At 38.2% G+C, this 27,713-nt stretch overlaps 1 protein-coding gene across 1 annotated transcript in view; it reads left to right on the plus strand.

Annotated features, from left to right (window-relative positions):
* LTBP1 (latent transforming growth factor beta binding protein 1) overlaps positions 1-27,713 on the plus strand; it is a 186,085-nt gene that overhangs the window by 7,032 nt on the left and 151,340 nt on the right. The window contains exon 3 of the mRNA XM_041477230.1: positions 7,959-8,247. Within this exon, the coding sequence (XP_041333164.1) occupies positions 7,959-8,247 (289 nt within the window). The remainder of the gene's footprint in view (positions 1-7,958; positions 8,248-27,713) is intronic.

A 27,713-nucleotide genomic window follows, 5' to 3' on the forward strand; every position in this document is an offset into this window, starting at 1 on the left:
AACACAGAAACCTGAGGTGTTTTGGTTTTATTTTTTTTCCCCTCCCTTTCAGTTTGTTGGCTGTTAGTTTTCAGTGTGTAACTTGGAAGTGGAGTAGAAAGCTGTGTGTGTGCCAGGGAAAGCCGTGGTTCATCCTTCAGTTGTGCACTACCCTGGTTCTGCACAGTGTGCTGGAACAAAATGATCTCTTGCCAGAGAAGTGATACTTTGATACTCACAGTAGTAGTCTTACACCTCTCTCCTTACAGCCACTCTTCCTGAGCATGGAGGAGGGAAGAGCTGGAAGGGGGCATGGTCCCCTCTCCTTCCTGCCCTGCAAAGTGGCTTTGTGTATGGGATCAGTGAGCCTCCTAACCTTGGGGAAAGCAGGGCTGTAGCGAGGGGTGGGGTTCTGCTCTCTGTGAGGCTTTGATAAAAGTGCAGCCTTCACCACGAAGGGCTGCTTGTGCCAACTGATCCTGCCTTAAAGGAAGCTTGGATTGCCTGGGAGCTATAGGATTTGTGGAGGGTAGGTGAAAAGGGGCACACACCTCCCTAAACTGTCTCCTTGTTCAGGCTCTGGAGTACAGGGTATTAACAGGTTGTTGGTGGTTCGGGTGGCCAAGGCAGTCCATGTTCTGCAACGGATACGTTAGTTGTTAGACTGATGTTGGGCTGGGTTTGGGGTTTCTTTCTTTAGGTGGCTTTTTGTTCTGCCTTTAAAAGCAGCAGTACTTGTGTAGCCTAATTTATTCCTAGAAAATAGATCCTGTGCATTGACTCAAGAAAGAAAGCAAATCTTTAGCATTTCTCCACATCTATGACTGCACACAGGGGGGAAGAAGCATTTTACATTTAGTAAGGCAAGATGTTAATTTAAATACAGAGCTAAAAATAGGTCTGCTTGGGCATGTTCTTTGCTTTTTGTAAAATGCAGACAGTAATCCCTGCATGTGGGAAATGGTTTTGTGTCCTATGGCAAGATTTGCTTTTTTTATAGTTGAGATCATTATTATCCCTAGATGACAGTTTAGACCTGGAATTTCAGAGAAGCTCAACTGAATTGTGAACTCTTACTGAGAACTGGTTGAATTTAGGGAAAACTTTATTGTACTTACTGTTTTGCTACTCTAATTAATAGTTTTTTCTCTAACCTTTCTCTTTTTTGTAACACTTGTCTGAATCTTGCATCCAGTTAAATATTTCCAGTTGCCTTTTTACTGAGCTTATCTTAGTTTGTTCAGTTTCCTGCAAATTTATTATGAAGTATTTTGTAACAAAATGAGTAAGCCACTGTACTGAGAAACATTCAGATAATTAAAAAGGATTGCATACTGGAGTGTTAACCACTCAAGCAGCAAAACAGTGTGTAACATGTGAATCTGCTGGTTTCCTTGGCTTAGTCCATTCTGTAATGAACAATTTTCATTTTTATTTGTGGGCACTGGAATGATAAAGGGATTTGTAGCATGGGAAATGTTTGTATTGTCAGAATATGCATAGTTATGATCTCCTATAATTACTTTAAAATATCTTTCAGATTGTATAGTCTTAAATATTTGTATTATATAAACTCCAGTAAACACAACATGAATGAAAATGCCAAGTATGAAACTGTGTTATATTCTTGTCACTGATAGAATAATGCATCCTTTTGCTGAAGTTAAGCTTTTGAAGTATTTGAGTACAGTTGCTATTCAATTCTGCTGAGTCTTGGCATTCAGAGATTATACTATAGAGATACATAGAATATGATATTACTAAAATACATTATGTTGCCATTAGGTTAAGAGAGAAACTGGGGTTTTGTATGTTAAAAGAAATATGTATGCTAAAAGCATTGTTTTTTGTTTCCCTCCCTTCCTGGAGGTCATGTTTACTTGCCATTGTGGGAATGAATCTGATGGTTTGAAGTGGACAGCAAAGAATTCCAACACATGCTTTCATTTGAAGTATATTTAGGGAAAGAATTCCTTAAGACCATATAGTCATGATAAAAACAAGTTCCTGCGTAGAAAGACACAGATGGTTGTAATACTACCTCCGTTAGTAGTGTAGAGGTCACACAGGTTTTCTGCAGTTAATGTAATTTCTTAGGATTATACAAAAGTTATTTCCACTTTTTTTTTTAATATATATAATGGTTTTACAACAAGGTTGTATAACCCTTGGTTGCAAATTCCTCTCGCCTTCATTCTCAATGAATGTTAAGAATTACTGGATAATTTTCTGGTAAACTTTTCAATTTTTGAAAACTCTTGGGTGTGAGATAGCCAGATAGAGAACTAGGTTCCCAGAAAAACATTAGCTTCAGTGAACTTTTGGGTTTCTAGACTCCAGTTGCATCCTCAGTCCTGACAATGACTTGATACTTAAAAGGGTATTCAGAGTAAAAGCGAATAATTAAGTCGTGAGCTAAGCAGTAGGGTAGTTTAGAGAACAGGAAATTCTAAAAAAACATTGCTCTATTGCTCTTCTTCAGGATGTCAGCACCATATTCAGGTTTTTCTGAGGCAAACTGGAATATGCCTTTTTGCTTTCAGAACCTACAGCTTTTTGCCTTCCAAGGAAAGCACTTCACTGCTTTTCTTCTGGAATCGGTGGGGGATCATCACTCTGTCTTTTAACTCGGCAGGAGTTAAAGGTGCCTTTGTATCACAGTTTTTTGTTTAGGATGTGCACTCAACCAAAATGAGTTTTGGTTTGGTTTCCTTGTGTGCTTGAGGAATGAAAATCTTGCATTCATGCAAGAAGGCAGTATTTGTTATGCCTTTAACAGTATTCCTATGTTGCATGTAGAGAAACTTGAAAACTGCCCTCAGCACAGACGTACCCATGTCATAGTGTTGGTTGCTCCCCTTTCTATAAACTTGATGCATGCATTGTTTCTCAACCATTTTGTGCTGGAATCTGAAACAGCTCTATGCTTAAAATCCTCTTTCCAATTGCTGGATTTTCTATTATTTGGCCTCTGGCATGTATTGTGCCTGACAGGATTTACGCACTCCTGTGGGAGAAGTTGATGCATACCGTGCCAATGTGCACAGTGATGAAATTTGTTTAAACCGGTGCTGAACTATTATGTGTGCTCAAGAGGAGAAAAAAAAAGGTAAGTTTCATGTGGAAAATGAAAGAAATCTGGTGGATAGGTGCATTAGAAATAGCATAAGATTCACAACACTGTTATAGTAATTGTGTTGAAGTATTAGAAATTCAGGACTGACATTGAAAAATGTTTGGGGACATTTAAGTACAAACCAACAGCAGTTGCTTGTTAAAGGAAATACATAAAGGTGGAGCTGAGGCTAAAAAGCTAGAAACTTGTGTGCAGAAAACTTTTGGGATTGTGAGTTTCTCACTGAAAAATACATTTTTGTGGATTACAGGGAAATAAACTTATAAATGTGTTGTTACTTTTGAGAAGGTTAAAAGAAGTGATTAGCATAGGAATGAGGAATGATCTTAATCCAAGACCTAGCGTTAGCTTAATATTACTTTAATACAAACATTTTTAGGACAAGTGGAGTTGGTTATACTTGTATTTTGATTCATTTGAAGGGAAAAATATAAATTTTTATCTAAACTCCTTCCATAAATGACAGCATTTTATGCTTACTGATTCCAGATAATTCATTATACTTAATTTGGAATGTATTAAAACAAATTACATTCTGTATATGTAGACGTTTTAAAATACTTATGTGTTTTGAAACTATTATAAATCTTTTATTTTAGGTCTTGCTTCTGCAAATATTTATGTACACTTTAACTGTAATGACATGAGTACATGGACTGAAAAGTGTGTATGTATAGATTAGTCCCAAACCGATATAAGATGTTTTGGAAGGGGTGTGTATAAACCTAACGTTAATGTTATTTTACCCTTGCTATTCTGAAAGAATGTCACAAATACAACCATGCTGGGCCTGACATGCATTTGCCAAACCCAGTTGTAGTCTGTCTGAGAGAGTGGTGAGCAGTAGTTGACTAGGGAAAGATGTATAAGAAGGATGAGCATTTTGGGATACAGTTTTGGGCTTTTTGTGACTTAGGTATTTCCAAAGCAAATGTGTCACTGTGACTTTATTTTTAGTAGATACAGATTACATGTATATTAAAACATAAACCAACCCAAGACAACGCTTGTGCTTCCCCACTGTATTGGGTCTGGCTGAGCTGGAGCTGTGCTTTGCATTGGTCCCTAGAAAGGTGTTGGTAACACTTCAGGGCTTTGGCTACTGCTGAGCAGCTCTGGCACAGCACCAGCAACTTCCCAACATTCCCTTCCCCCCACCAATAAACCTGGTTTTTGTTGTTTGTTTTTTTTTTCTCTTTATTTGTGTGCATACAAACTTTTGCTTTAATAAACTGCTCTATCTTAACCTATGAGTTGTTTTTGATCTTATTTTCTTTCCCCTGTCTAGCTGGGGACTGATAGAGCAGCTTAGTGGACACCTGGCATCCAGCCCAGGTCAACCTCACCACAAACCATACTTCTGGAAAGTGAGGGAAGACTGGCTATATTGTCTATGCCTGGCCTTTCGATATGGCTGACTTCTGTGGCACTGCAAGTTCTGGATGTTGCAGTGAGGTAGCTCAAAGAGCAGATCAGTCAACCTCTGACAGAAAAATCTGTTGAGACTTATTAAACGCAAAAACAGCACTGTTGCTCAGGAAGTTGCTGGGCCTCTAATTCTTAAAAGCTGTAGTGGTATAAAATGTTATTGTGTCTCACCCTGTCCTTAAGCATCCACCTTAGTAATGGAGGGAAAACACTGGACTAAGTGGATCTTTAATCTGACCCACTAAGCTTAGTCTCATTATTTGCATCTTTGCCAAGCTCCATTTTGAATTTCTAGTCATGACCTCCTTGAATTGAATAGGGTGAAGCCAATTGCCTTTAACAGCAGCATATTGGCCTGCTTTTCAGTTTTGAACTTAATGCTTCCACGCTGCAGGTTTTGGAAGCCTAGCTTTATGGAAAATACTGGTGTTTTCAGTTTTATGGGCCATTATTGTTGTCTTCAAACAAAATAATTAGGTCATTCATTTGGCATGCTACAGCTGTCTTGAACATTTTAGAAACTAAACTTTTGTATCATATCAATTAAAATATTCATTTTAATTCTTTCTTAAAAATGTGATCCTTTTATCCAGTTTTGTGATCATCTATTATGCCACATTAATGAAGGACTTCAGTCAAAAGGGTCATTGCTGTGAAAATGTAATAGATGGGGTTTTCAACCTGTTGTCTGTCACTGGTCTTATAACATAGTTGCTGGATCTCCTGATGGTTCTTTCATTAAAGGCCAGCTTGAGTAATGCAGTTTGTCCTGCAGAGCATTTGCTTCATGTACATGTAATGTGTTTCAGGGATTACATTACTGTCAGTGAAGTAAGAATGTTCAAGTCTGTGTGGGCAAAAATAATGAGGTAATTTCAAAACAGGTTCTGTTTTTAGCTTTATAGTTTTAAATTCACTGCAAACTTCACTTTAATCAGTAGAAACTCAAGTTTTTGTAGGCTTCTGAAGCACAACTTTGGTTCTTAACTGCAGGAAAACCAGTTGCAATCTTTCCAGGGTTGTCTTTTGTGTATGTATACATTGTTACTTCACTTTTGAGAGGAGACATGCCATAATCATGTCCTACCAGAGTGGGTATTATATCATACTGACTTTTGGTGTGGTCTTCTTAGCTTACTTCTGTGTTGTCATTGATTTTTAAATATTTTCTTGAGAAACTTAGAAGTTAATATGGGCAAATGTCCATAAATCTCCAGAAATATATGAATGTTTTCTTAATGTAAAAATTTTGAAAGTCTTGCTTTTATTAAAGAATTTTTTTTGAGATGTTTTTCTGAAGCACTCTCAAATGGGCCCAAGTTCTTTACTGTGATCTTTGCACATTCCATACAAATGACCCAGGTGATGGGGTCACTCTTCTGGTCTCAAGAGTCTCCAAGGCTACTGAAATTTAACTAGAATTTTGGGCTCCTGAATTGATTTTCCAAGATATTATTTATTTCAGTCATGTGCATATAAAGGAATTTTCACTGTTTCTAGCAAAATCTAGGTTTTATAAATAAGGCACAAGGAAGATTTGGCTTAACTGTTACAGCATATGCTTGTTGCAAATCCCTTCTCAAGTTTACAGTGAAAATGATCTTTAGTTTTCCAGGACTCAAAGACAAGATAGAGTCTCAAAAATAAATAAATAGAAATGAGCAAATTATTACTTTTGTGTTGCCAGGCAGTTGCACAATATGCAGTTAAAGCAGCCTAGCTAAGTATTATTGAAAAGAAGATAAGTTTTACATGGGGGGAAAATGTATGTGAAAAAAGCCCATGCAAAACTCAGGTTTAAGTTGTAGGGCAATTCTGGTGTTGTGTGCAGCTGGTATATATGGTATACCTGCCAGTGGATAAACTAGGCCTCCAAACTAGCACAGTCCCATCCTAATGAATGAATTAGTATATATTCTTGTGCATTTAATTTATTTTTATGTATAGAATTCTATTACATTCTATTCTAATATACACCGTATTAGAACTTGATTGAAGTGTCAAGTAATCTATTTGGACCTTTGGACCAGGGTTGTGGACTGTTTTTGTTGTTTTGTTTTGGTTTTTTTAAAATAATAGTTCAGTTGGATGTATCTGAATATGGTTCAGAACACCATGTTATAGTTCAAGATATTATCTCACCTATTTTAGTAAAAAATTTATCACCTGATGTATAATTTTGTCAATGTTAAAGTATCATTAACAATATTAAAAATATACTTTGTAGAAACTAAGTAGCTCAGCCATGTTTTTTCTTATACATGCTTCATTGTATACCATCTTTAATTTGAATAAGGAAGAAATTTTTTTTGCTTTCTTTTGATATTAAATTGTGTCCTTTAGATAAGATAATTAATTTGTTTTGCTATCTTTCTGTGATGCAAATTTCAGCATAAATAAGTAATAAATAAATGAATCCTCAAGGTAGACATGCCTTTGCAGTATTATGTATATATATAATCAGCACTTGCTTTTGCTTTTCTCTCTCCCTCCCTCCTTTTTTTTTTTTTTTTTTTTTTTGTTTTTAATGGCATTTGGTGCTCCTCCAAGTTTCTTGTTCATTCAGAGTGGAGTTGGTACTGCATGACCTGGGTGTGCAGGCTGGGTGTTGAGTCTAGGCTGGTTGTTCAGACTCCCTCTGTAGTCACTAGACAGAGCTATGTAAAGCAGTGTCATTAATCCTCTCTGAAGGCAAAGTGTATTTCACAGACTCTGATCCCTTTTCACTGATGATACAAAGAATCTATAGAAGCCGTTCTGGGATAATCACAAGCGCCTGTCTGTTTCTTCCTAGGTGTAGCGATGTCTTTGTAGCAGCAGTTCCCTTCTCCTGTGTTGTTACAGTGGGGGTACTGTAGGGAATGTCATTTGGGTCTTAGAGGGATAAGGGTTGAATTGCTTCACTCTTCTCTGCAATGTTTTGGTGATCTATAATGTGGCTGTAGGGATTCATTCTAGGTACCTATGCAGCATCTGATTTTAAAGTAGTAAAATGAATCCCAGCCCGGATCAGTAGTAGAATTCTATATCTGTGTAGTATTGTTTCATCAGATATAGTCTGGGTTTTAAAGTATGAGGAGAAGGCGTGCTGAGCAGAAAGGAGGAAGATTTAAAATAATGCTTTATTTCTCAAGTTAAGTAGTGCATTTCCTATTTTTTAGATCCAGCATCTTACTTCTTGAAGTTGTTCAAATGCTGTGCTTTTCTGTTGTGCTAGAAATCAGTAAAAGCTGTACCAACTTGTATATTATCTTTTGTGGAGCTTAGCAATGTTGCTCTCTCCTACTCCAGTTAATATTAACAATTAATCAATTAATGCCTTTCTTTTTTTTTTTTTTTTTTTTTATTGTGGGGAGGGTTTGCATTTTCCTTCATGCTTTGTTTCACAGGTACTTTTTAAAATGTCTTTTCTTAGCGAACTGTGCACCACCGTGCCAAAATGGAGGGATGTGCCTGCGACCTCAGCTTTGTGTGTGTAAACCAGGAACAAAAGGGAACTCCTGTGAGGATACAGTTGTGCAAGACACATCTTCCCCTGGAGGCCGGAGCCCCGTTGTTCCCCCGTGGCCCATACCCCAGCAGGCTGCCCAGCAGAGCTTTTCTCAGAAGATGCAGGTCCCACCAAAGCTTGGCCCTGTGGCTCAGATGGCATTCACAATCAAGCAGAAGCCTCCTGTCGGGTTAACTCAGCAAGCACAACCACAGTAAGTGTTTTCTTTGCTTTCAAAGAAGTTCAGTATGTCAGATTTATAAAACGCTGTTCCTTTCAAGTGTTTTCAAAAAATCATACTTGGAAACTGTCACAGATTTTTAAAACAGCTTCTTGTTTTAACTGTAGGATTTCAGTGGATGTTTAGACTGTTATTACTTATGAGCCAGATTTCCTTACCTGAACAAAATACCCCATGGTATCAGTCAACATCTGCTTTCCTTAGAATGATACTGCTGTACTTTTGGAGGAATTATTTTTAATTCACACTGGTGACCTTTTGAGTTTATCCTAGAACAAAGTCTGACATGGAATTCTGACACGTTGCATACCCGAGGAGAGTAGGATTTGGTGCTTCTGTTCTGGTTTCTTCTATTTGCGTTATGTTTTCTCTTTTAGTAGAAGTGTGCATGGCTGTGCTACAATGAATACTTCTGCTTGCTTGTGTTTGAGGTTCAGGATTGTATCTGACTGCCATAAGCAGCAAGGAAACACCCATCTTGTTAGAGAATTTTTTCTCTGCTTCTTTAGTTGCTGGTGACTTAGTCTTTTGATATTATTTCTCTGAACTTTAAATACCTAATGTGAGTCTGAAAGCTCTCTAATTGTACTGTTGTTTCTATTGATGTGGGTGACCTTAATTTATTTCAAGACCCCATTTGAATGTGGGGAGGGAGCACAGGAGGGTGGCAATCAAGTGGAACGTGAACAGTTTTGGGTGTTTTCAGCAACTGCTGTCCTTCCACTTTCAGGTGAAGACAGTGACAAAAGGTGTTTCTGTCCTGTAAGAGGTGGTGCTTTTGGAGAGGTTGCTTTTGCTTTTATGAAGGTATAGTCTGTCTTGCTTCTAGTCTTCAGAGCAAGACAATCAGGACTAGGAGATAAATTGTGTTTTCCTGTGTTCAAAACTGTAAAAATGAGTGTGGAAGGGTGGTGTGTCATTATAGAGTTCCGCACTGAGTTGTCACAGGCTCCTGACAACAAAGTGACACTTCCTTTCCAAAGCTACATCTGAGAACAGTGATGGACACTCCCAGTGTTATTTGTTGTCTCATAACCCCTTTATAAGCTTTTTTTCCTCCTAAACCCTTCTAATTCTTTGTACTAACTGTGGATCCACAACCTCAACTGGGTTCCTACATGTATTGTGTAATAATAAGAGAAATTTATCTGAATTCCTGTGGAGTTCTAAGCTGTAAGCCAGTGTGTTCTTCGAAAAAGATAGAAGGTAGAGCATTGAGGGCTTTAGAACAAATGCATCCACAGTCTTGAAAGACAGAGAAATTGCTACCCAGTTTTAGTACTTCCTAGTACTCTGAGTCCTGTTTCATTCCTACCAGTGAATCAAGGTTTATTGAAGTGGGAAATATGAAGGGGAAATTTCCAGTAAAATCATCAGGCTTTTTTCGTGTTCCTCCCTCTCCAGACCAGCTGACTTATCACCTGGTGTCTCTGCTTGGCACCATAAGGAGCAGCGCAACAAATCAGTTCAAAAAGGCCAGACAATTCCTGTCTTATCAGTGCTGATTCCTGTAGAGTATACTTTGTTTTTTCTCCATCCCTCTACACAAAAGCATTCTCAAGGAATTTTTCTTTCTGTTGCGATAAAGGCCAGTTGTCCAAATTGGGTAGTAAAATATACTTAAAAAAAAAAAAAAGGAGGGGGGGGGAGAAAGATAAAAGAAGGTAATTTGTTCTTGCCTGAAAAAAAAAAAAATTATCATCTTTTAAGCACTATAAAAGTGTACTCAGAAGGCTTGTGGCAGCTTGTAGAGAAGGCTTACTTTCCATTTTTCCTGGAATAATGTCAGGGATAAAGGGTTCCTCTTGAGAAAAAAAAAAAAAGAGAAGATAAGTTGATATTTTTCTGTGCTACTATGATAGTTGTTGGGCTATGATGCTCAAAGTATGTCTGGAGAATACCTACAGCATTTTATGCTTCACTGAAATCTCTTTACCTGCTTGCATGAGACATCATCACAGATGTAGAGGAAGCAACTTTGGACTGACAAAACCAGTCATCTGTTACCTGCTATCCAAAGTGCCTCTGCGTGCTTCCATGTGCAGTGGGCTCTGTTGTTCTTGTGAGTCTTCTCGGCCTAGGATGTTCTCCTAACTTTAGAGTGACTTTTTCAGGTAGAGCTGTTATTCTTTGAGACCATGTGAAGATGAATCTATTGGCATGGGAAAATGGGGAACTGAGTCTCTGGAGTCCTGAGAAAGCCAGCCTACAACCTTGGCTGAAGCCAGGTGAAGGAGGTGGAGATGGAAATGAAAAGGACTGCACAAACCAAAGCTGTTATATAAGGTGCAGCAGAAGGTGGATGCCTAGATACAGCTGTTGAAATGAGTGCCAGTGATAGTTCCCATGTATGACTATTGGGACAATTTACAGGGATGGAAGATCCTTCTGAGGTCAGGTCTCTAACACTGAGAGGGTTAGACAGGCTAGTTCCTGTTTCAATTCCTGTTTGGCTATGTTATGATCTTGCATGTTGTGTGAGGCTGCCTAGATACTTTTGGAATGGCTTTTCCTTTTCCCACTCCTGGAAAGTGGAGTCATCCACACTGTCAGTGTGGTTGGTATGCTGACCTGGATACTGCTCCTGTGCAGTCAAGGACTGGACTGGTGAGAGCCAGGGCAGAACCCAACCTGGAACGCCTGAATTAGCTCCTAGAGGAGGCTTGCCTCTAAAGAGCTTCTGTTTTGCCATCCTCTGTCATTTTTTTCTGTTTTATATAGCAATGCAACTTTTCCAACTTCAGTCATCAAGATGTGTTCATGCATGCTTTCTTAGGATCATGGTGGCAATGATATTTGGGAAAGCAGGGAATTAATTTATTTCTTTCCAGATATCTTTTTTTGAAGAATAAGGTGCTGAACAGAAGGAAAGCTGGAGAGAGATTAATTTCCTGGAATATCCTGGGTTCAGCAGGTCTGTCATAGCTGTGCTCTGAAGATGGATATACTGTCAGGTACAAGGTCTCATCTCAGAAAAATGTTAGCAGAAGGTATAGATGACTGTAATTGAAAACAAGTGGTGTTTCAGAAACAAAAATCTGCTTCTTATTGGAACCTGTAGGGAATTCTGATCTCAGTAACAGGCGTGCTTTGTAGGCCTGAATTCCTGTGATAGCTCTCCAGTAACTCTGGGTGTTCCTTTCACATCTCGTGTTCTCACTTGTTGGCAGCAGGATAGCTCCAACAGCTTGGTTTTGTGCATTTACCATCTGTGTGAGCAGAACATTTTTTTTGAAGGGATCTTTCTAGTACAGTTTTGGAAATGATCACCAGAAAGAGTATAGCATCAACCAACTGGAGCTCAGTAACACACTGAAGTGTCACAGCATTGCTCCTTCAGCCTCCTTTGGAGGCAGGTCATGATGAAATGTGAAAATCTGCTTTAATGTTGGAAAAAGCAAAGCTCATCAAAGGAGTGGTGTACACACAGACTCCAGGTGACAGAGTTGGACTTACTGGTGTGCCTTATGTGCCCAGAAATCTCTGCTGAGAGGTCCCTTCCAGCCCTGTGTTCCTGGGTCACTGGCTCTAGTCCCGTGCTATGACAGGCAGATGTATTGCCTGCTAATTTTAGTAAGCCTATCAGCTGATGTAGTAAAGCTGTTTTTTTGACTTCTGTTCAATGATGTAGTATTTTTTCCAGTTTAAACTATTTTTTCCTAATTTTAACTAGTTGATGGCAAATCAGTGTGAATTTAGATTGGAAAAAACATGCCTGAAAGAAGAATTGGGCATACTGTTGTGACCCTACTGAAATCAACAACATAGGACAGTCATAACAGGAAATTGAATACATGCTTGGTATAATATATAATTGTAAGTTAAATGTTTATGTATATATATATAAAATCTGTAGAGATTATTGACTTTCTGTAGTCTGAGGATCACTGTAAAGTATAAGAGACTGCTCTTTTGGCTATTTCCTCTCTTGTATACCAGTTGTTTTTTTGTATCTTTGGCTGCATATGATTTATTTTTTAGAACTTCTGGTTCTAAGATTGGTTAATATGATGACGTATCAGGTGATGGTCTAAAAAAGATTACAGACAGGCTTTTTGAAGCTAGTGTGGAAGTAGCGTCTGGAGGACATCCTTTTTCACCACCATTATGGTAGTTTTGTACTAAAGATGTACAGAGCAAGAGAAACTCTTTATTTACAACAGCCCTGCACTTGAACTTAAGGGTGAAGTCTGTTTGAAAATAATTTATGGAAGTTCTTGATAATATTGAACTTGTGTCCAAAAAGACCTTGACTTTTTTTTTTTTAAGGAAACTTTTTTAAGAACAGCAGGGATAAAAATTAGGTTGGAAGTATGAAGCAATTGGGTCCAGCCTTTTGCTTATAGCAGGATCACTTACAAGAGGTTGCTCTGGGCTTTGTGTGGTTGAGCTTTGAATACTTTCAAGATTGCAAGGTTGGAGATCTCCTGTATTTGCAGGCTTCTATTGCAGTGTTTGACTACCCTCAGGAAAAAAAGTATTCTCCTTTTATAGTTGAAGTTTCCATTGTTGCACATTTATTGTTATCTGTGTCTTTTTGCTCTATTCCTCTGAGAAGTTTGGCTCATCCTCCTCTACAGATTCTCAAGAAGCAGTTGTAGATCTCAGTATCACCCCATGAGCTATTTTTTTTTTTTTTTAAGAATTGAGAAATCTTTCTCCTCTTATGTTGTGAGTCCAGCCTCTGACAGTCTTGGTGGCCCTCTACTGGCCTTGCTCCACTGTGCTGTTGTCTTGATTTGGGGAATCCAAAACTGGTCACAATATTTGCGATGCAGTTTCACGAGTGCGTGATGGAGGCAGTAATCACTCCCTTGAGCTGTATGACTATGCTGCTACCCAGCATGAGATTGGCATTCTTCATGCGAGGATATGCTGCTGACACGTGTTCAACTCATCCAGCAGGACACCCACTTTTTGTAGGGCTGCTTTCCAGCCATTTTGGTGCCAAATCTTGCACAGAGATACAGCCATGGATTGCCACCTGGTTCTTCAGAGCTTTGGTCTGTAAGTCGTGGTTTCTGGCTCTGGCCTCCTAGAGCCCAGTAACAGAGCTGTCTGAGCTTGTATTAGCACTGTGTGCTACTGTTCACGGACTGCAAAATTTAACTCCAGTGGTTGGAGGCGAGATTTTTCCAGCAGTTCTTGAGGTCACTGCTTTGTGTCAGGGAGATGAAAAACTGGCATTCTGTCTGAAGGTTATGCTGATCCCTTCAGTATAGATGCCTAGCATGTAGTGAACTCATGGTGTGCTTGTCTTAGGATTGCTAGCACAAGGTGGCTCCAGGGAGAACCAGGAAAGTAACTTTTACATTAGGGGGGATTCTGAGATGCCTTTTGCACAGTGTTTTCAGCAAGAGACTTGCTGCAAGGAAGCACAGTGTACCCTATTAGCCATCAACTTATTCATGTTCTTCCTAATAGACTTATAGAGTTCATGCAGATCAGTCATCCATGTTATCTTGTAAGGCACATTCCTTTTGAGAATGTCAGTGTACACTTCCCTCTCACAATCCCAGCAACTTGAGCATACTCCATGAGGTGAAGTTAACTTTTAATTAACTTGTCATGAAATTTGGGGTTTTTTTGACTGCTACTGGAATATGTTAATGCTCCTGTATGTCAATGCAGCAAAAAGAGACAGTGATTTAGGCAAATTCCATGTGTGTGGAAATCATTGTCTTGCTTTCAAGGCACTGCTTTTCAGGAAAAAAAAAAAATTGCCTCTAAGCTGTACTGGTAATGTCAGCTCAGTTGAAAAGCAGACAGTAAGCCACCATTTCAAGCCATGGCATTTTAATTTTTTTTTTTTTCTAGTTTAAAAACATATGTGCCTAACCTGTCAGTGTTTGAATGCATAGGTGGGGAGGGCTTTAATGAGGAGTTCTTAATGTTACTTGTTGCTATGTTGCAATATGGTCTGTTCTCTTCCAAAGTGGCTATTTCAGGTTTTGTTTGGCTTTTTGGTTTGTTTTGCCTTTTTTTTTTTTTTTTTTTTTTTTTTTTTTTATTTTTTTGTCTTTTTTTTTTTTTTATTTTTTTTTTTTTTTTTTTCTTTTCTGTAACTATTGGTACTTATACTATTTATCATCAAACAGTTATTTCAGGAGATGTTAGGAAACTATCATAAGAACTCCTTTCCAGGGGCTTAGTGGGGCTGAAGGAGCACAGCTTTTCTTGGAAAGCATATCAGTGTGTTTTCAGTTTCACAAAAATACATTTGTATTGTTAAAGCTTGGTTTGATATATTGCTGTCGTGTCACTCACAACCTTGTGTCATTCCGAACCTTTGCTGTTAAAAAGGTTTCTCTGTTAGCAAGTGTGTTTGATTGTAAAACAAGTATGCAACAATCTTGTACTTAACTGAGACCTTTTAGCCAAGCAGATAAAAGTAACCCATTCTGGTTACTCGAAGCAAACTACTGTGGCACAGTAATGATTATGGGGTGTGGCTCAAATAAAATCAATGCTGCAAATAGGTGTTTTCCTTGCAGCAAATGGGAATAGTTTTCAAGTGATTTTTCATTCCCTTCTTTAGAGCTGTGAGTAGAGCTCAGTAGCTTGATTTGGAAAACTGGCTCCTGTCAAAATACATCTGTACCTTTAACTTGCAAAGGAAGAAAAACAATGTAAGAATAATGATCAAATGATCACTGAACCAGAGACATTTTCCTCAGTTTCATGTATTTTGAACTTGAAAATGTTTGTAAATATCTTTGGTCTTTGTGTCATAAGTCTTGCTTAATATTTAATCTAAAGCCCTTTAAATTTTTAGCCCTTCCAATTATTAGCTGCTCGTATTAGCTGATTTATATGTCTTGTGTATCAATATAACTTTTGGTGTTGTCTTAACTTCCAGTCGCTATTGAGACTTGGTTGTTAATAACCTTATTAAATAGATAACAAAGACACAAAGAAGCCCTCTTCAGGGGTTTTACTTAGTCTTATTTGCTACATTAGCAAAATGCTAACTAGATGGATTAACAATCTTCATTAAGATGATGTGGACTGGCCTTAGACAAAGGCAGATGTATCTTCAGGCAGATGTATCAGACAGTATCTTAATCAGTCTGTCTGATTAATTACAAATGCCTCATTGATTTCATTGTTAGGAATAGACTGTTCTGCTCATGATTTAGGAAACTCTGAGAGACATGTATTTCATCTCCAGTGAAGTTATTTTCTTCAGTGTTCGAGTACAAGTACTTCACTGAGAAGCAGTTTCCAGTTTACCTAAGCTCCATAAAGTTTACCTATGCCATGTACCCTTGTACTTTGATCAATTTTGCTCAGGAATCCAAAATTATTGTTTTTTACAAAGTGTAATCAGCTGGTAATCTAACAACTTCAAAGGAGCTTATTGCTCGTGTCATCTTGTGTTAAAGTTTAGGGTTACTACTGTTCATCAGTACCTGCTGAGACTGGTATTTCTTTTTGTGTAACTGGTGAAGAGCACTAGGCAGATGGAGCAAGTGGGCTCTTCTCCTGGTGTTATTGTTCAAATACACATCGAGACTTTGTAACCAGCCAGCAGTCTATTAGAGGACCTCTGCAGTAAATCCTTGTTTGTTTCCCATTAATCTAATTTTCCCTAAATTATCCATGGCCTTAGAGAGCGGTGCTGGGGGCCCAGAATGTGAACTGTTGGCTAATTTCAGTGTGCAGCACAGTGTTGTTTCTGAAGATAAGTCTGCAGGTGTACTCAGAAGTTTTGTGGGCAACTGAATTATGACTACTTGACTTTGAGTTAAGCAACTTCCTACACTAAGCAAAGAATCTATAGTTGTTGAAAAATTGCTTTCTATATGTGATATACTAGGAAAATTAATACATTTGGAGAAATAGTTCAACAAAGCTTTGTAGATACTGAAGAGAATTTCTCTGTACTTTGAAAACATAACAAAGCATCACTTCTGATGCAGACATGAAGTTTGTAGAACAAATAAAGTATCTGCAATAAGCCAGTGTTTGCTACAGCCCTGATTTTAACAAATGAAGTCTATAGCTTTGAAAATATCTCCTCCAGATGTGTACAGAAAAAAACATCTTTTCTGATAGGTTTTATCTATAGTAATAATTTTTTTTTACATTTAAAGCACTGTCTTTAAAACTTACCATGCAGCTGAGGGACAGAATTTATTAAAGCCTCTAACACCACTGGAGGATATTAAAAGAAATTATTTGTCAGCTTGGAAGCTGTGAGAAATTATTTTTCAGGCTTGTTAGGTATTTTATAAGTGGCTTTATAGAAAAGACTGATTTTTGGATGTTCCATGTGCTGGTTTTGTATTTTTTGTTTCATTAAAGAAGCAACTGAAGATGCAGTTCTGTGTGTTCTGTGTCAAGAAAAGAGATTTTGTTAAAAGGAGATAGACAGTACATACTATTATGTCATTGGGCAGTAGGTGGCAAGCTTTGCTTTTCCTTCTACTTAGGGTTTATTTTCATGTTGCAGAATGCCAGAATTTTTAGAGGAGTGGTTTAAATTCACTGGATTATGTCATTTATTGGCAGCACATTTCTTTAACAATCTCTTTTGTTCATTGTGGATAATTGTATTGCTATTGAATACTGAAGGAAAGCCTCTTTTCAAATGATGGATGCAAATCAAGAAATGTGAGCTCTCTTGTATTGTCTCATGACTTCTGTGGGCAGATTACTAATAGACATTATACAAATGAGGTGAAGTCACAGTCAATCTGAAATTATTTGGGATCTTCCTGTTCAATTCTGTTGTGCACCAGAGTACAGCTGGGGGCAAGAGGGAACAGCACCCTCTTTTAGTACAATATTTTCCTGTATTCTATCCCTGTAACTAGTAGATCTAAAGATAAAATAATAGAATATTTGTCTTTCTTATCATGTGTCATGTCCTGTTCCGGTCTGTGTGCTTACATCCTCCCTTCCATTCCCCCTGAATTGCTGTAGCTGTCCTCACAAACTCAGCCTGCTCTGCTGATGTGTTGGATTCAGCATGGGGCAATAAAACAGCAGCAAATTGTCCAGCTAAAACTAAGGTTGTGTAGAAAGGGCAATGCTAGAGTGCTTGTCTGTAGGAACTTTCTGTTGGGGTTACTGTCAGTAACCTTTCTCTGCTCAGACTTCTTGCCTAGAGCAAACGACCTGGCAGCTGATGAATTAGTGATCAGCTCTGTATCTTTACCAAGGATACCAGGGATGTACAACCTCTGCTCCTATGCCATTCATCTCAGCTGTTTTCCAACTCAGACATTCTAAGCTGTTCACTAGGACAATTTTTACTCATTAGCCAAGTTAATTATTTGAATTTCCTCATAATGAATAAGCCACAGTTCTTGCTTTTTACTATTGAAGTTTTGGAAAGTTTGTTCTGGATTAAAAAATTTACATGCCTCTCTTTCTCAGTCACTCCGTCCTAGGTGCACTTTATAATAGTTGCTCTGAGGAAGATCAGCTGTTTTGGATATCCTTGATCTCAAACATCAACATAATCATTGTTATGCCATTCTAGAAATTCTAAAACAGTAATTAACATTTTCTTCTTATTATGGTAGGGCATTCTGCAAGGAGAGATCTCCTGATGTACATAGAGGCTCCATATGAATTTACTTTTTCACTGCAGAAGCTTTCTGTCCTCATTAAGGAGGACAATTCCTGATGAAGGTCAGAACTGTTTGGGGACTGATACTGCAGACCTGAGCTGTCAGTTGAGGGCATGGTTAATATCATTGCTGGAGGAGCACTAGACTAAAAGGATCTTTGGCATCAACTATTGGTAAATTGAGACCAGTGTTTTGGGATCCTGATACTGTGGTTAACTCTCGCTTCTGTAGTCTTTGGCAGTGCTATGATCTATGTGTGCTAGAACAAAAACTGGTTCAAAGGTAGTTACTCATCTCTTTGTGCTGCCAGGCACTGAGTCAGCCCTCAAGAGCACCTCCATTCATCATTCTAGGGAAATGTAGTCATCAGGCTGCAGGAGCTGAAGTCACTGTTTAGTTCAAATGGCGGGTCTCCCTCAGGACTGGGATCATTTGTGTTGGCAGAGAACATGGAGATGGTTTTTTGATGACAATCATGTCAGTCTTGTCTTGGTGTCCTTTTTGTGCTAGTGCACATTTTAGTGCTAATCCATTAAGCTAACAGATAATTTGTTGTTACTTCTGTTGGACTGAGTACTTTCTGTTAATTTGGACAACCCAATTAACAGACTTGGGTCTAAACAGTATGACCTTAAGTGTGGTGTGAAAGGCAAAAAACCCTGGGACTGTTACAAAATGGGCTAACCATTTGATAGGTCTTGTTAGCTCACAGTGGTGTGAGAAGTGGGCAGATCATTATGGCAAACCACCTTGAGGAAGCCTTTAGTGTTTTAGTGGAGCAAGTCCAGTCTGTTCTGATGACTGGTTTATAAGACCTTTTAAATGTGAACATTTGTGATATCTACCACTGTTTCTTCAGATTTCTTCAACTGTTTGAATTGAAATCTGAGGCTGAAAGTATCCACTTTACTTCTGTTGAGAGTTCCACACAGATTCTTTTCAATGGACTGGACCCAGATAGCATCTGGCCATGTCAGGTACTTTGCATGTGCAGTGAACTTGTGTCCACCAGAAATGCAGAGGTATCTTGGAAAGAATGTTGAAAATATCAAGTATCAGTACTGCAGCAGCATGCGAGGCACTCAGGGGATGCAGCTGCAGTCCTATACTTCAAATTATTGTTGTTTCCTGAGATGACACAGCCTGTCTTTGCAGGAATGTCTTTTTTTATCCACACTTTAGCTATCCTCTAGTTAAGTGAACATTCACAAATGGCTGTTAGAGGATATTCAGTCTTTTCATTGGTATCTTTTACAGAAAAAGGATTTTCAGAAATAAAATCTTTTTGATACAGAGACTTAAATTATAGGGAGCCAACAGGGATCTCAAGCCAGCCAGAGCCTATTCCAGACAAGAGAAGAAGGATATTCTGTGTGATGGCAACAGCCAGTTGTTTTATGGTTTTATGTGTATGTGTGACATCACTGGCCTGAGTAAAGCTTTGGTGCAAGAAAAGGGTGGTCAGTGTTGGAGTACTAGCAGGGAAATTGTTGCCTGCCCATACTGTTGAACAATTTCCACTACTAATTTCATCTTGAATGTGAGGGAAGGATCAAGTAAATGCTTGTAGGAGAATCCTCCACCCCTTCCCCCGTCATTCACGACTCACCTGTCAGGAAGCCAACACAGACAAGCTTCATTACAGTAAGAGAGAGAAAACAGCTCTGTTGAGATTCCAGTCTGTCTCTTAAGAGCCTACTGTGTTTGATTAACCTCTCCAGGCACTGTGCATGAATTGTAACAAACTATACAAAAAACCTGTGTTGCACATGAGCACTAAGGAAAGTTAAAGCCCATCTAATTTTGGTGTGGGGTTTTTTGTTGTTCAAAGTTACTGTATTCTTCTCTATGTGCCCAGAGTACTACCAATTAGAGAGAATAGGTAGAATCTTGTTTAACTTCTACAAGTTTTGTATGAGAATTGTCTGGTCTAATGATCTATTGGTGTTGCCTGTCTGTTCTGCCACCTTCTCTTGTGCTTCAGTCTGAAACAGATCCTGAGAATCTCTCACCGAGAAAGATGTAAGAACCTTCCTAAGTGCATTTGTGAACTTAGATGAGAAGAATTAATTGGGACTGTCTTCTTTGGTCTTTTCTTCTGCGTGTTTTCCTTTAATAGAGTTCCTTCTGCGTGTGTTCCTTAATTGGGTTAAAAGACTTTTGGACAGTTTTCCAGTTCATTAAACGTTTTGAACTAGCTTCCATTTTATGTTCATTCTTCTGTTTTGGAACTATGAAGTGCTGCAGAGAATCTTTGGGTTTTTTTCCCCTTCAACATTGTTAACTCTGTTTTGCTTACTCTTGAAAGCATCTTTTCAGTGGTAGTATCTGAACTGGATCCTATACACAGGTTAGGCCAAACCAAGATTTTACTAATTTCTTCTGCATTCCTGAATGAGCTGATCCCTGAAGATGATGTTAATTACATCTAAACATTCTGGTTTAGTGTTGTGCTGTTCTTTGGGAGGGTAACTGAAATTTCATACTAGCATTGTTTCCTGACTCTCTACCTTCAGTGAGGTAGAGAGCTGGCACCATCTATGACAGCACTGCAGTAGCTGTCACCATCTTAGGCAGTAACATAGTAACATAGTCATAATGCTGTGGCTTTGCTCCTTTTTATTGAAATTACAGATCACAGAGATGTTCTGTTAGTGATTGGTATGGTTAACTTGCTGATCTAATTTGACAGGCTACTCTCTGAGAAGTAGCATCACTCCTTCACCAGGTGATTTGTTTCATGTCTAGGATAATGGACTTTTCCCAGTCCTCCCATTAATTTTACTTTCCTAAGATAGGAATGATTCCTTCCTGGTAAGTCTGGTCATTCTTTCTCAGTTCTAATTCTTGAACTTATAATGCTTCATGTAGAAGCACAGACACATCTGATTCAGTTGCCTTTTAAGTAGTTTCAGTTTTTTCCATTTCTCACTGTTATCTGTTTGTTACCAACTCTTGCTTTGTTCTTTACTTGAGTGTGCTGACTTGACTAAAAGTTGACTGCATCATTCAGAGCTGCATACTTTCCCAGTTTCTGGTTTAAAAATTTTTCTGTGGTGATTGTAGTTTCTTTCAAGCTTTAAGCAGTATGTTTTCTTCCAAAGAGCAGCATTCTGTTCCAGTTTCTGACAATTCTGAAGTGTCCCCTATATTTTTACCGTTTTCTGAGCTGTGCAGCAAAACTGTCAACTGCTCTGCCACCTTGTTTGTTCAGACTTAGCAAAAAGTGTTAAATTTTAGTACACGGGACAAATGCGCTGTAATTTGGCACTTTCACATAATCCCAGAATGGTTTGGTTTTCAAGGGACCTTTAAAGACCATCTTGTTCCAATTTCCCTGTCATAGACAGGGAGCCTTTCACTAGAACAGGTTATCCAAAGCCCCATCTGCTCTTGAACTCTTCTAGGAATGGGGCATCCACAACTTTTCTGGGCAACCAGGTATGCTGCCTTACCACCCTCATTGTAAAATGTTGTTCTTTATGTCCCTGTCTCAGTTCAGTTGCCCCCTGCCCTTCCAATAGCTAAGGTCATTACAATACTAAGAAGTAAATGCCTTTATATAACATACGTGATTCCAAAATATTTAATAACAATATGTTACAAATGTCAAGTTCTTAAGAAGTAGTCTAAAGTTGTGGTAGGGGGAACAGTCAACCAAGATGTAAACTTACAGTAAATACTTCTGTTCTTACATCAGCTTCCTAGTTATAAAATTTATAGTCTTAATACAGTTACATTTTTCTGGAAAAAAATTTCACTGATTCCACACACACATTCCCAACAGGATACTGCTCAACTGCTTTCTGAACCACACTCCTAGATTGCTTTGGAGCAAAGTTAATGCTTTGGTGATCTTCAGTAATTGCCTCTGGGTAGCAATACCTGAGTCTAGAATCCCTTTAGCTTTAAGCACTTTAAGCACTAGTACTTTCTAAAAGTACTTTTAGAACATGACAGTTTTTGGGAGCTTAAAATTCTTACCTTTTATGGGTTTTACACTGGATGAGCTCTTTCCTTAGACCATTTTGTATTTTATAACCTCTATGTGCTTCTGGAAAAGGTAGCAAACAGACTTAAACTGTGTTCAATTGAGGTATAATCTGATCTTGAATATTACTGTAAAATGGATCCTGTTCTGGTTTCTCTGTGATGGACAAGGATAGTCGTAGAATCGATGCCACTGCCAAATTAATCATAATGGTGAAGCAGAAATACATATATACATTTATATACTGGAGCAAAAGCTCTGGTGTCTGTCTTGCCTCCTGAACTGGAACCTCAAAGCTCTGAAGGACAGCTGGTCACTGGAGTCCCTCCAGTGACCTCCAGTCCCACTGTGCCTCCTTACTGCTCCGAACAGCTTCTGTTGTCATTATATAATGCTTGTTTGGGTATTCCAGCTGTTGCACACATGCAGATCCTTAAGAAGAAGCCAACTCCCCCCATTCCTCCTTTTGCTGTTCCAGTGGCTTATAGCGGCTTTTCGCTGTAGAGTACACTTTGAATCCTGAAGAGTTTTCCTTCTGTTGCACCCTGGAGGGCTGTATCTATAAACTTATTTTGTTCCAATGTTCTATTTAGAAATCCAGTGAATTCCTAAATTGGATTGTCTTTTGATGTGCTTCTGGAAGTGATATTAGAAATAAATATAACCCACAGCTGTACAGTCAGAACACTTCTAATGGGAATTCAGGTGATGAAGACTGAAGAACTTCAGACTGTAATAGGAAAAAGAGGTGTATAAATTCAGCAATGTAATTACTTAATTTTTTTCCCTTTCCCTCCTTCCGTTCTTCTCAGTCATTTCCAATTTCCACTATAATTGAAAGAGTAGAGGGTAATTCTATGTGCGCCTTGTAAAGGAGATAATTTTGGGGTGATTCCAGAGTAGTCAGTCAGTCCTTTTTATAACAGTCTCCTTGAAGGGATGGCAAGTGAGTGGAAAGTCCCAGGCTTACTGTCCCTGAGGTGAATAGAAGTCGATGGAAACCCTGAGTTCCGTGATGTTGCACGCTGTAGGGCTGTTCTGTACAGAGCCGCAGTACGTTGTCGTGTGTAGTCTTGTACCATGTTGCTTTTTCTACATGATGCATGGTTTATTCATACCAGGATGAGACTTTATAGCTGCCATCTGCTTAATTGATATTTCCTTGTATTGTGTTGAAAATGAAGCAAATGCTTACAAAAATTGCTTGAGGGATCTCTGATGACAAATCTTCGCTTTGAGATGTTTGTTATGCTCTTGGAGCATCTCTTCTTTAATTCCCACTTGTTGTAGTGACCATGTGGCCTGTATGATGCTTGCATTGTAATTTCTACACTTCTGGGTGTTTGTGAAGTGTTTCCCGTGGCAAGATTGGAATCCAGTTTGAGATGCCTAAGGCTTATACTCTATTAAGAGTAATATTATAGGAAAGATGAATGCATTATCTACTGTTCTTTTGTATTTTAACACTATTTGTCTTCTTTAAAAGTTTAAAGCAGTAGCTGCTGCTGATGACTGTACTTTTTTCTAAATGCTTTTAAGTAGCTCTTTCTGAGAACAGCCGTTTTAATGTTATTCATAGTAAACAAGGTTGTTCTAAGAAATGATAAGAGCGTGCAAGTGTTTAAAAAGTAGCTATGGAAACTAGATAACTCAATTTAATATGAACATTCATTGCTTTCATTGGCTGTGCTCCCTTCTTGAAACTGACATGCTTCACAGGCACTCTACAACAGTTCTAATTAATCTAATTTTCTTTAAATGGGCAAAATATTCATCCTGATTAAGATATGTTAGAGTTTTAAAACATAGGACAGCTGTTTGCTTAGCTTTCTGTTTGTTTTTTTTAAGTCATAAATAGAATCTTCATTCTCTTCCAAGCTGGAAATATCTGGTAAAGAAACTTTTCTTCTTGAAACAAGACCAAGAGTGCCAAATTACAGCTTTAAGTAATTTAGGACAAAAGACTTGTCTCATGTATGTTACAAAACATGTCATGAAGACTACAGGAGTTGTGTACCTAGACTTGAAGTTTCAGAGTTTAGTGGGCATAACTTCCAGTTTCTTGCATTACATTATTTGCACTGCATGTCTAACACAAATGGTTAAACGGTACCATTTTACTTAGATAATGACATTTAAAAAAATACTTGAGTAGTTATTTTCTCATTAAACAGGGTGGGAGGGAGATTCTTCCAGTTTAAAAGAACGAAACCAAAGAGACAATAAAAGCTGCTGATTGCCACACATTTCTTTCTGTTAAGTCTGTGGTGGCTGCATGGTTCTAGATAGAAAATACCCTGGGAAGACTCGTTAAATGTTTCTATTTCTAAAAGTTTGCTTCAAAGCTGGAGTTAGTTTTTGATGCTGAGAGGGGTAGATCATAAGCTCTGAGCGTACTTGATGTCAGGTTCCTTGACATGTTGAATTTGGTGTGGCTCTCCTAGGTTTGTGTCTCTTGAATGTATTTGTGAACTTCTAAAATACCAGTGACTCACATCGGAAGTTTTTGCTGTTTTGATTCAACATCCTGCCAGTACCTACAGTGTAATGCCGTTATAGTCATTCAAAACAGATTTACTAGCTTTCCTAGCTGCATAGAAAACAGTATGCATGTACTCTTAAAATCTTTTTAACATGGTAGTGTTTGCTCGAAAAGGCTTATTTGTCAGCTTTTAGCATGCTTGACATAAGCTTCCAGAACTATATTATTTCTGCTCTGCTCTTAAACATGTGCCATGAGGAACCATAGCTGCTTTTGGCTGGGGCTACGGAACTCACGTAAATAGTTTCAGATTCAGTTAAACTATGAATTACAGTGGTTGTCTTCTGAAAACATTTAATTTTAATTGTCAAACTTGTTGCAGAGAATTGAAGAAGTAATATGTGCCTCTATTGTAAAATTCAAATGTCAGCTCTTGGCTTTTCTGAGCCTTTCTGCTTCTCTTCCTCCCATCCCTTCCTGTGTTAATGGGGGAAAAACCAAATTAAACCAGAAAACCCCAATATCCTATACAGCTTAAATCAATTGCAGTTGTTGTGCACTATATATATTGTAATTGTTTTTTAAAATTGTTTTATAATTTAGTAAAATTAAATTATTGCAGTTTGCATGCAGTACTCTGTGTGTCAGACTTATACAGAATGTTTTGGCATTCACAGAAGCTGTAGTTAGGAACTGAAGTTCTTAACTCCACTAGTCAGGAAAAGTAGTTATGGCTGGAAGTACAGCCCAAATTTTACCCTTTGGCATGTTGTTATAAAATACTGTTCTTTTTACTGTTGTGTGTTATTTCACAGCTATTAATATAGCATTCAGAACTAGGGAAATGCAGAGCTTCATATAGTACAGAGCAAGAGCAACTTGTAAGAATTACAGCAACTCGTGGTGTGAGCTACAAAACAGAGAGCACAAACTAATTTAAGGGTACTTTAAAAATCAAAATACTCTCAACATCCAGCTGATTAATTATAGTAGGAAATTGCTGTGTGTCCTGTAGTTTGAAATTGGGTATTTTTTCAGGTGCTTGGTACATTTTATCTTCATTTCTGTCAAGGAAGATAGTTGGGATATTTCTTGGCTAATTTTTAAGTATATTTGTGCTGTATAGTTTATTCAAGCTGAACTAAAAAAAAGCTGCTCTTTGATAACAAGTATGCACAGGAGATATTTTGCTGTAACTAGGTTGCTTTAATTGTGAAAACAAAACTCTACTATAACAGTTTCTATTTCCATGTATGTAGAACTCTGTGTATGAGATAAAACTTTCTACAAGCTAAGAAGCAGCAGGCTGTAAGGATTCCAGAAAGTCAGCTCTGCTTATGAACATCCAAAGCCAAACAACATAGGTATATTGTGACTCCTGCGTGGAACTTCTTGCTTTTTTCCCCACTCCCAACCTTGTGTTTCATTTCCAGCCTCCAGTCCCAGTTTGTTCTGTTGTGAGGCTGATAGTGGCAGCAGAGGATTGTCATCTGCCTGGCTAACAGTATCAGCAGTCGCCTGTCATTATCATGAGCAGGGTAGCTGGGCAAGCCATCTCTCTGTGCAGGATGCTCCTGGTATGTCCCCATGGCTGGAAGGAAGTGGGGTCTTGCAGCAGTCCATTTCTGGGTCTCTCCCCTGGAAGGCAGGCTGCGGGTTTAACAAGTGCCTGTGGGTGATTCAGCCGTGTCCCAGCTCGGAACAGGAGCCAATCTCCACGTGCCAGGCTGCAGCAGGGAGCACAGGACTCGGGTCACTTCCAGTCAGCTGGAAGGGCAGAGCCAGGGCCCTCATCCCCCCAGCCTCTTGTCTCTGGCTGTGCACAGTGGAGCTGAGAGTGTTTGCTCCTCAGTCATGGATGTGATCAGCTGGGAGAAGGAAGACATTTGAACAAGCTGAGTTCAAAGTAGCGTTTAAAGTACTGGAGATGAGTAGCAACAGCTCCATCTTTCACTCTTTGTTCAGAAGTAGTGTGTTAAGCCCAGGGATTCCAAACAGCTACTTCTTTTCATCATTAAATTATGTATAAGAGTAGGTACCTATGGTATTTATTGCTGTAATTTCCAAAAATAGCACTGAGTGGTAAGTCCTGCCAAAAAAATTCAAGAAGTGTTGAGAAATACTAGCCAATTACAGGAATATTCAAGTGCTGGAAACAGGAAGAATGTGCTCAGTATCATTGTGATTCATATTAGTGAAGTGGCCTGGGAATGTGTAATGTCAATTTCATAGTAGTATCCATATTTTTTGGACATCCTGGTTGCTTTACCAAGGTAGAGGTGAATTTGCCTCATGCAGAACCAACATGTCTCTTTGGCAGGAATGCCAGTTTTCAAAAGTTCAGAGGAACAAGTTCAGCCAGGCTGCTGAGGTTGTGTAATTCACAAACCAGCTGGCACCACAGAATGCTTCCAAAATACAGCCTGTTATCAGTGATCCTGAGATGGTACCATTTTATTTATATTCCTACCACTCAATAGATTTTATTTGCAGGTTGCCTGTTCTAGTATGTTCATAAGGTTGTTTGATCAGTTTTGTGATTCAGCATGTATTAGTCTATGCAAATATTGTGAACAGTATGTTTTCTGTTTGTTTTGGCAGGAAGTTGTCAGTGTCAATCATATTATTTAAAAATACAAATTCTGATCTGGTTTATAATTAAGATGCCTCTTTTAGTAGCAGAATAATTTTATCTTTTTCTATGGAGCCCAAAATATAGCCAAATAAAGGATAGTTCTTCAGTTCTGTTGAAACAGTGTTTTAATTTTCAGAATTCTATTATAGAATTCTAGAGGGTAATTCTGTACTTAAATTTTTCAAGTTAATAAACTTAGTCATAATACATGTGCTTTCAAATTATGCCATAAACAAATTAATTTCTAGAGGTGAATTGTACATCTGAATTGTTTCTTTGTGAAAGGTGCATAATTGTTTGCTTTTTCTTTTATTTTCCCCCCTAGGAAAAAAAAAGCATAAATAGTATGTCATGAAAACATTTTTAAAAAGTAATTAAGAAATAGTTACTTTCAGTTTTTAATTTTATTTATTTATATATTTTTATTTTTATTTTTTATATGTTACTGTGATGAATAAGCAGCTTTAAAAAAAATTAAAATTATATGAAATACATATTGATGGTATTCTTTAATTAGATGTGTTTATTTTGTGATTCATTATGCATGCAGTTCCCTAGCTAAATAGGGTACTATTTCCAGAAGTGCAGTCTGTTTTCTCTGGTTTGCTGAGCAGTCACTGGATGTTTTAAGATAATTTAAATTAAGTTTAATATATTTAGGAGTTCAAGCATGTATTTCTTTGAACTCATTAATGAGGATAGAAAAAGAACTCTAGCAGACAATTTCAATAACGAAGCACACAAATCAAA

The sequence above is a fragment of the Pyrgilauda ruficollis genome, unplaced genomic scaffold, assembly GCF_017590135.1.
Source record: "Pyrgilauda ruficollis isolate IOZ18807 unplaced genomic scaffold, ASM1759013v1 scaffold4, whole genome shotgun sequence".
Lineage (NCBI taxonomy): Eukaryota > Metazoa > Chordata > Aves > Passeriformes > Passeridae > Pyrgilauda > Pyrgilauda ruficollis.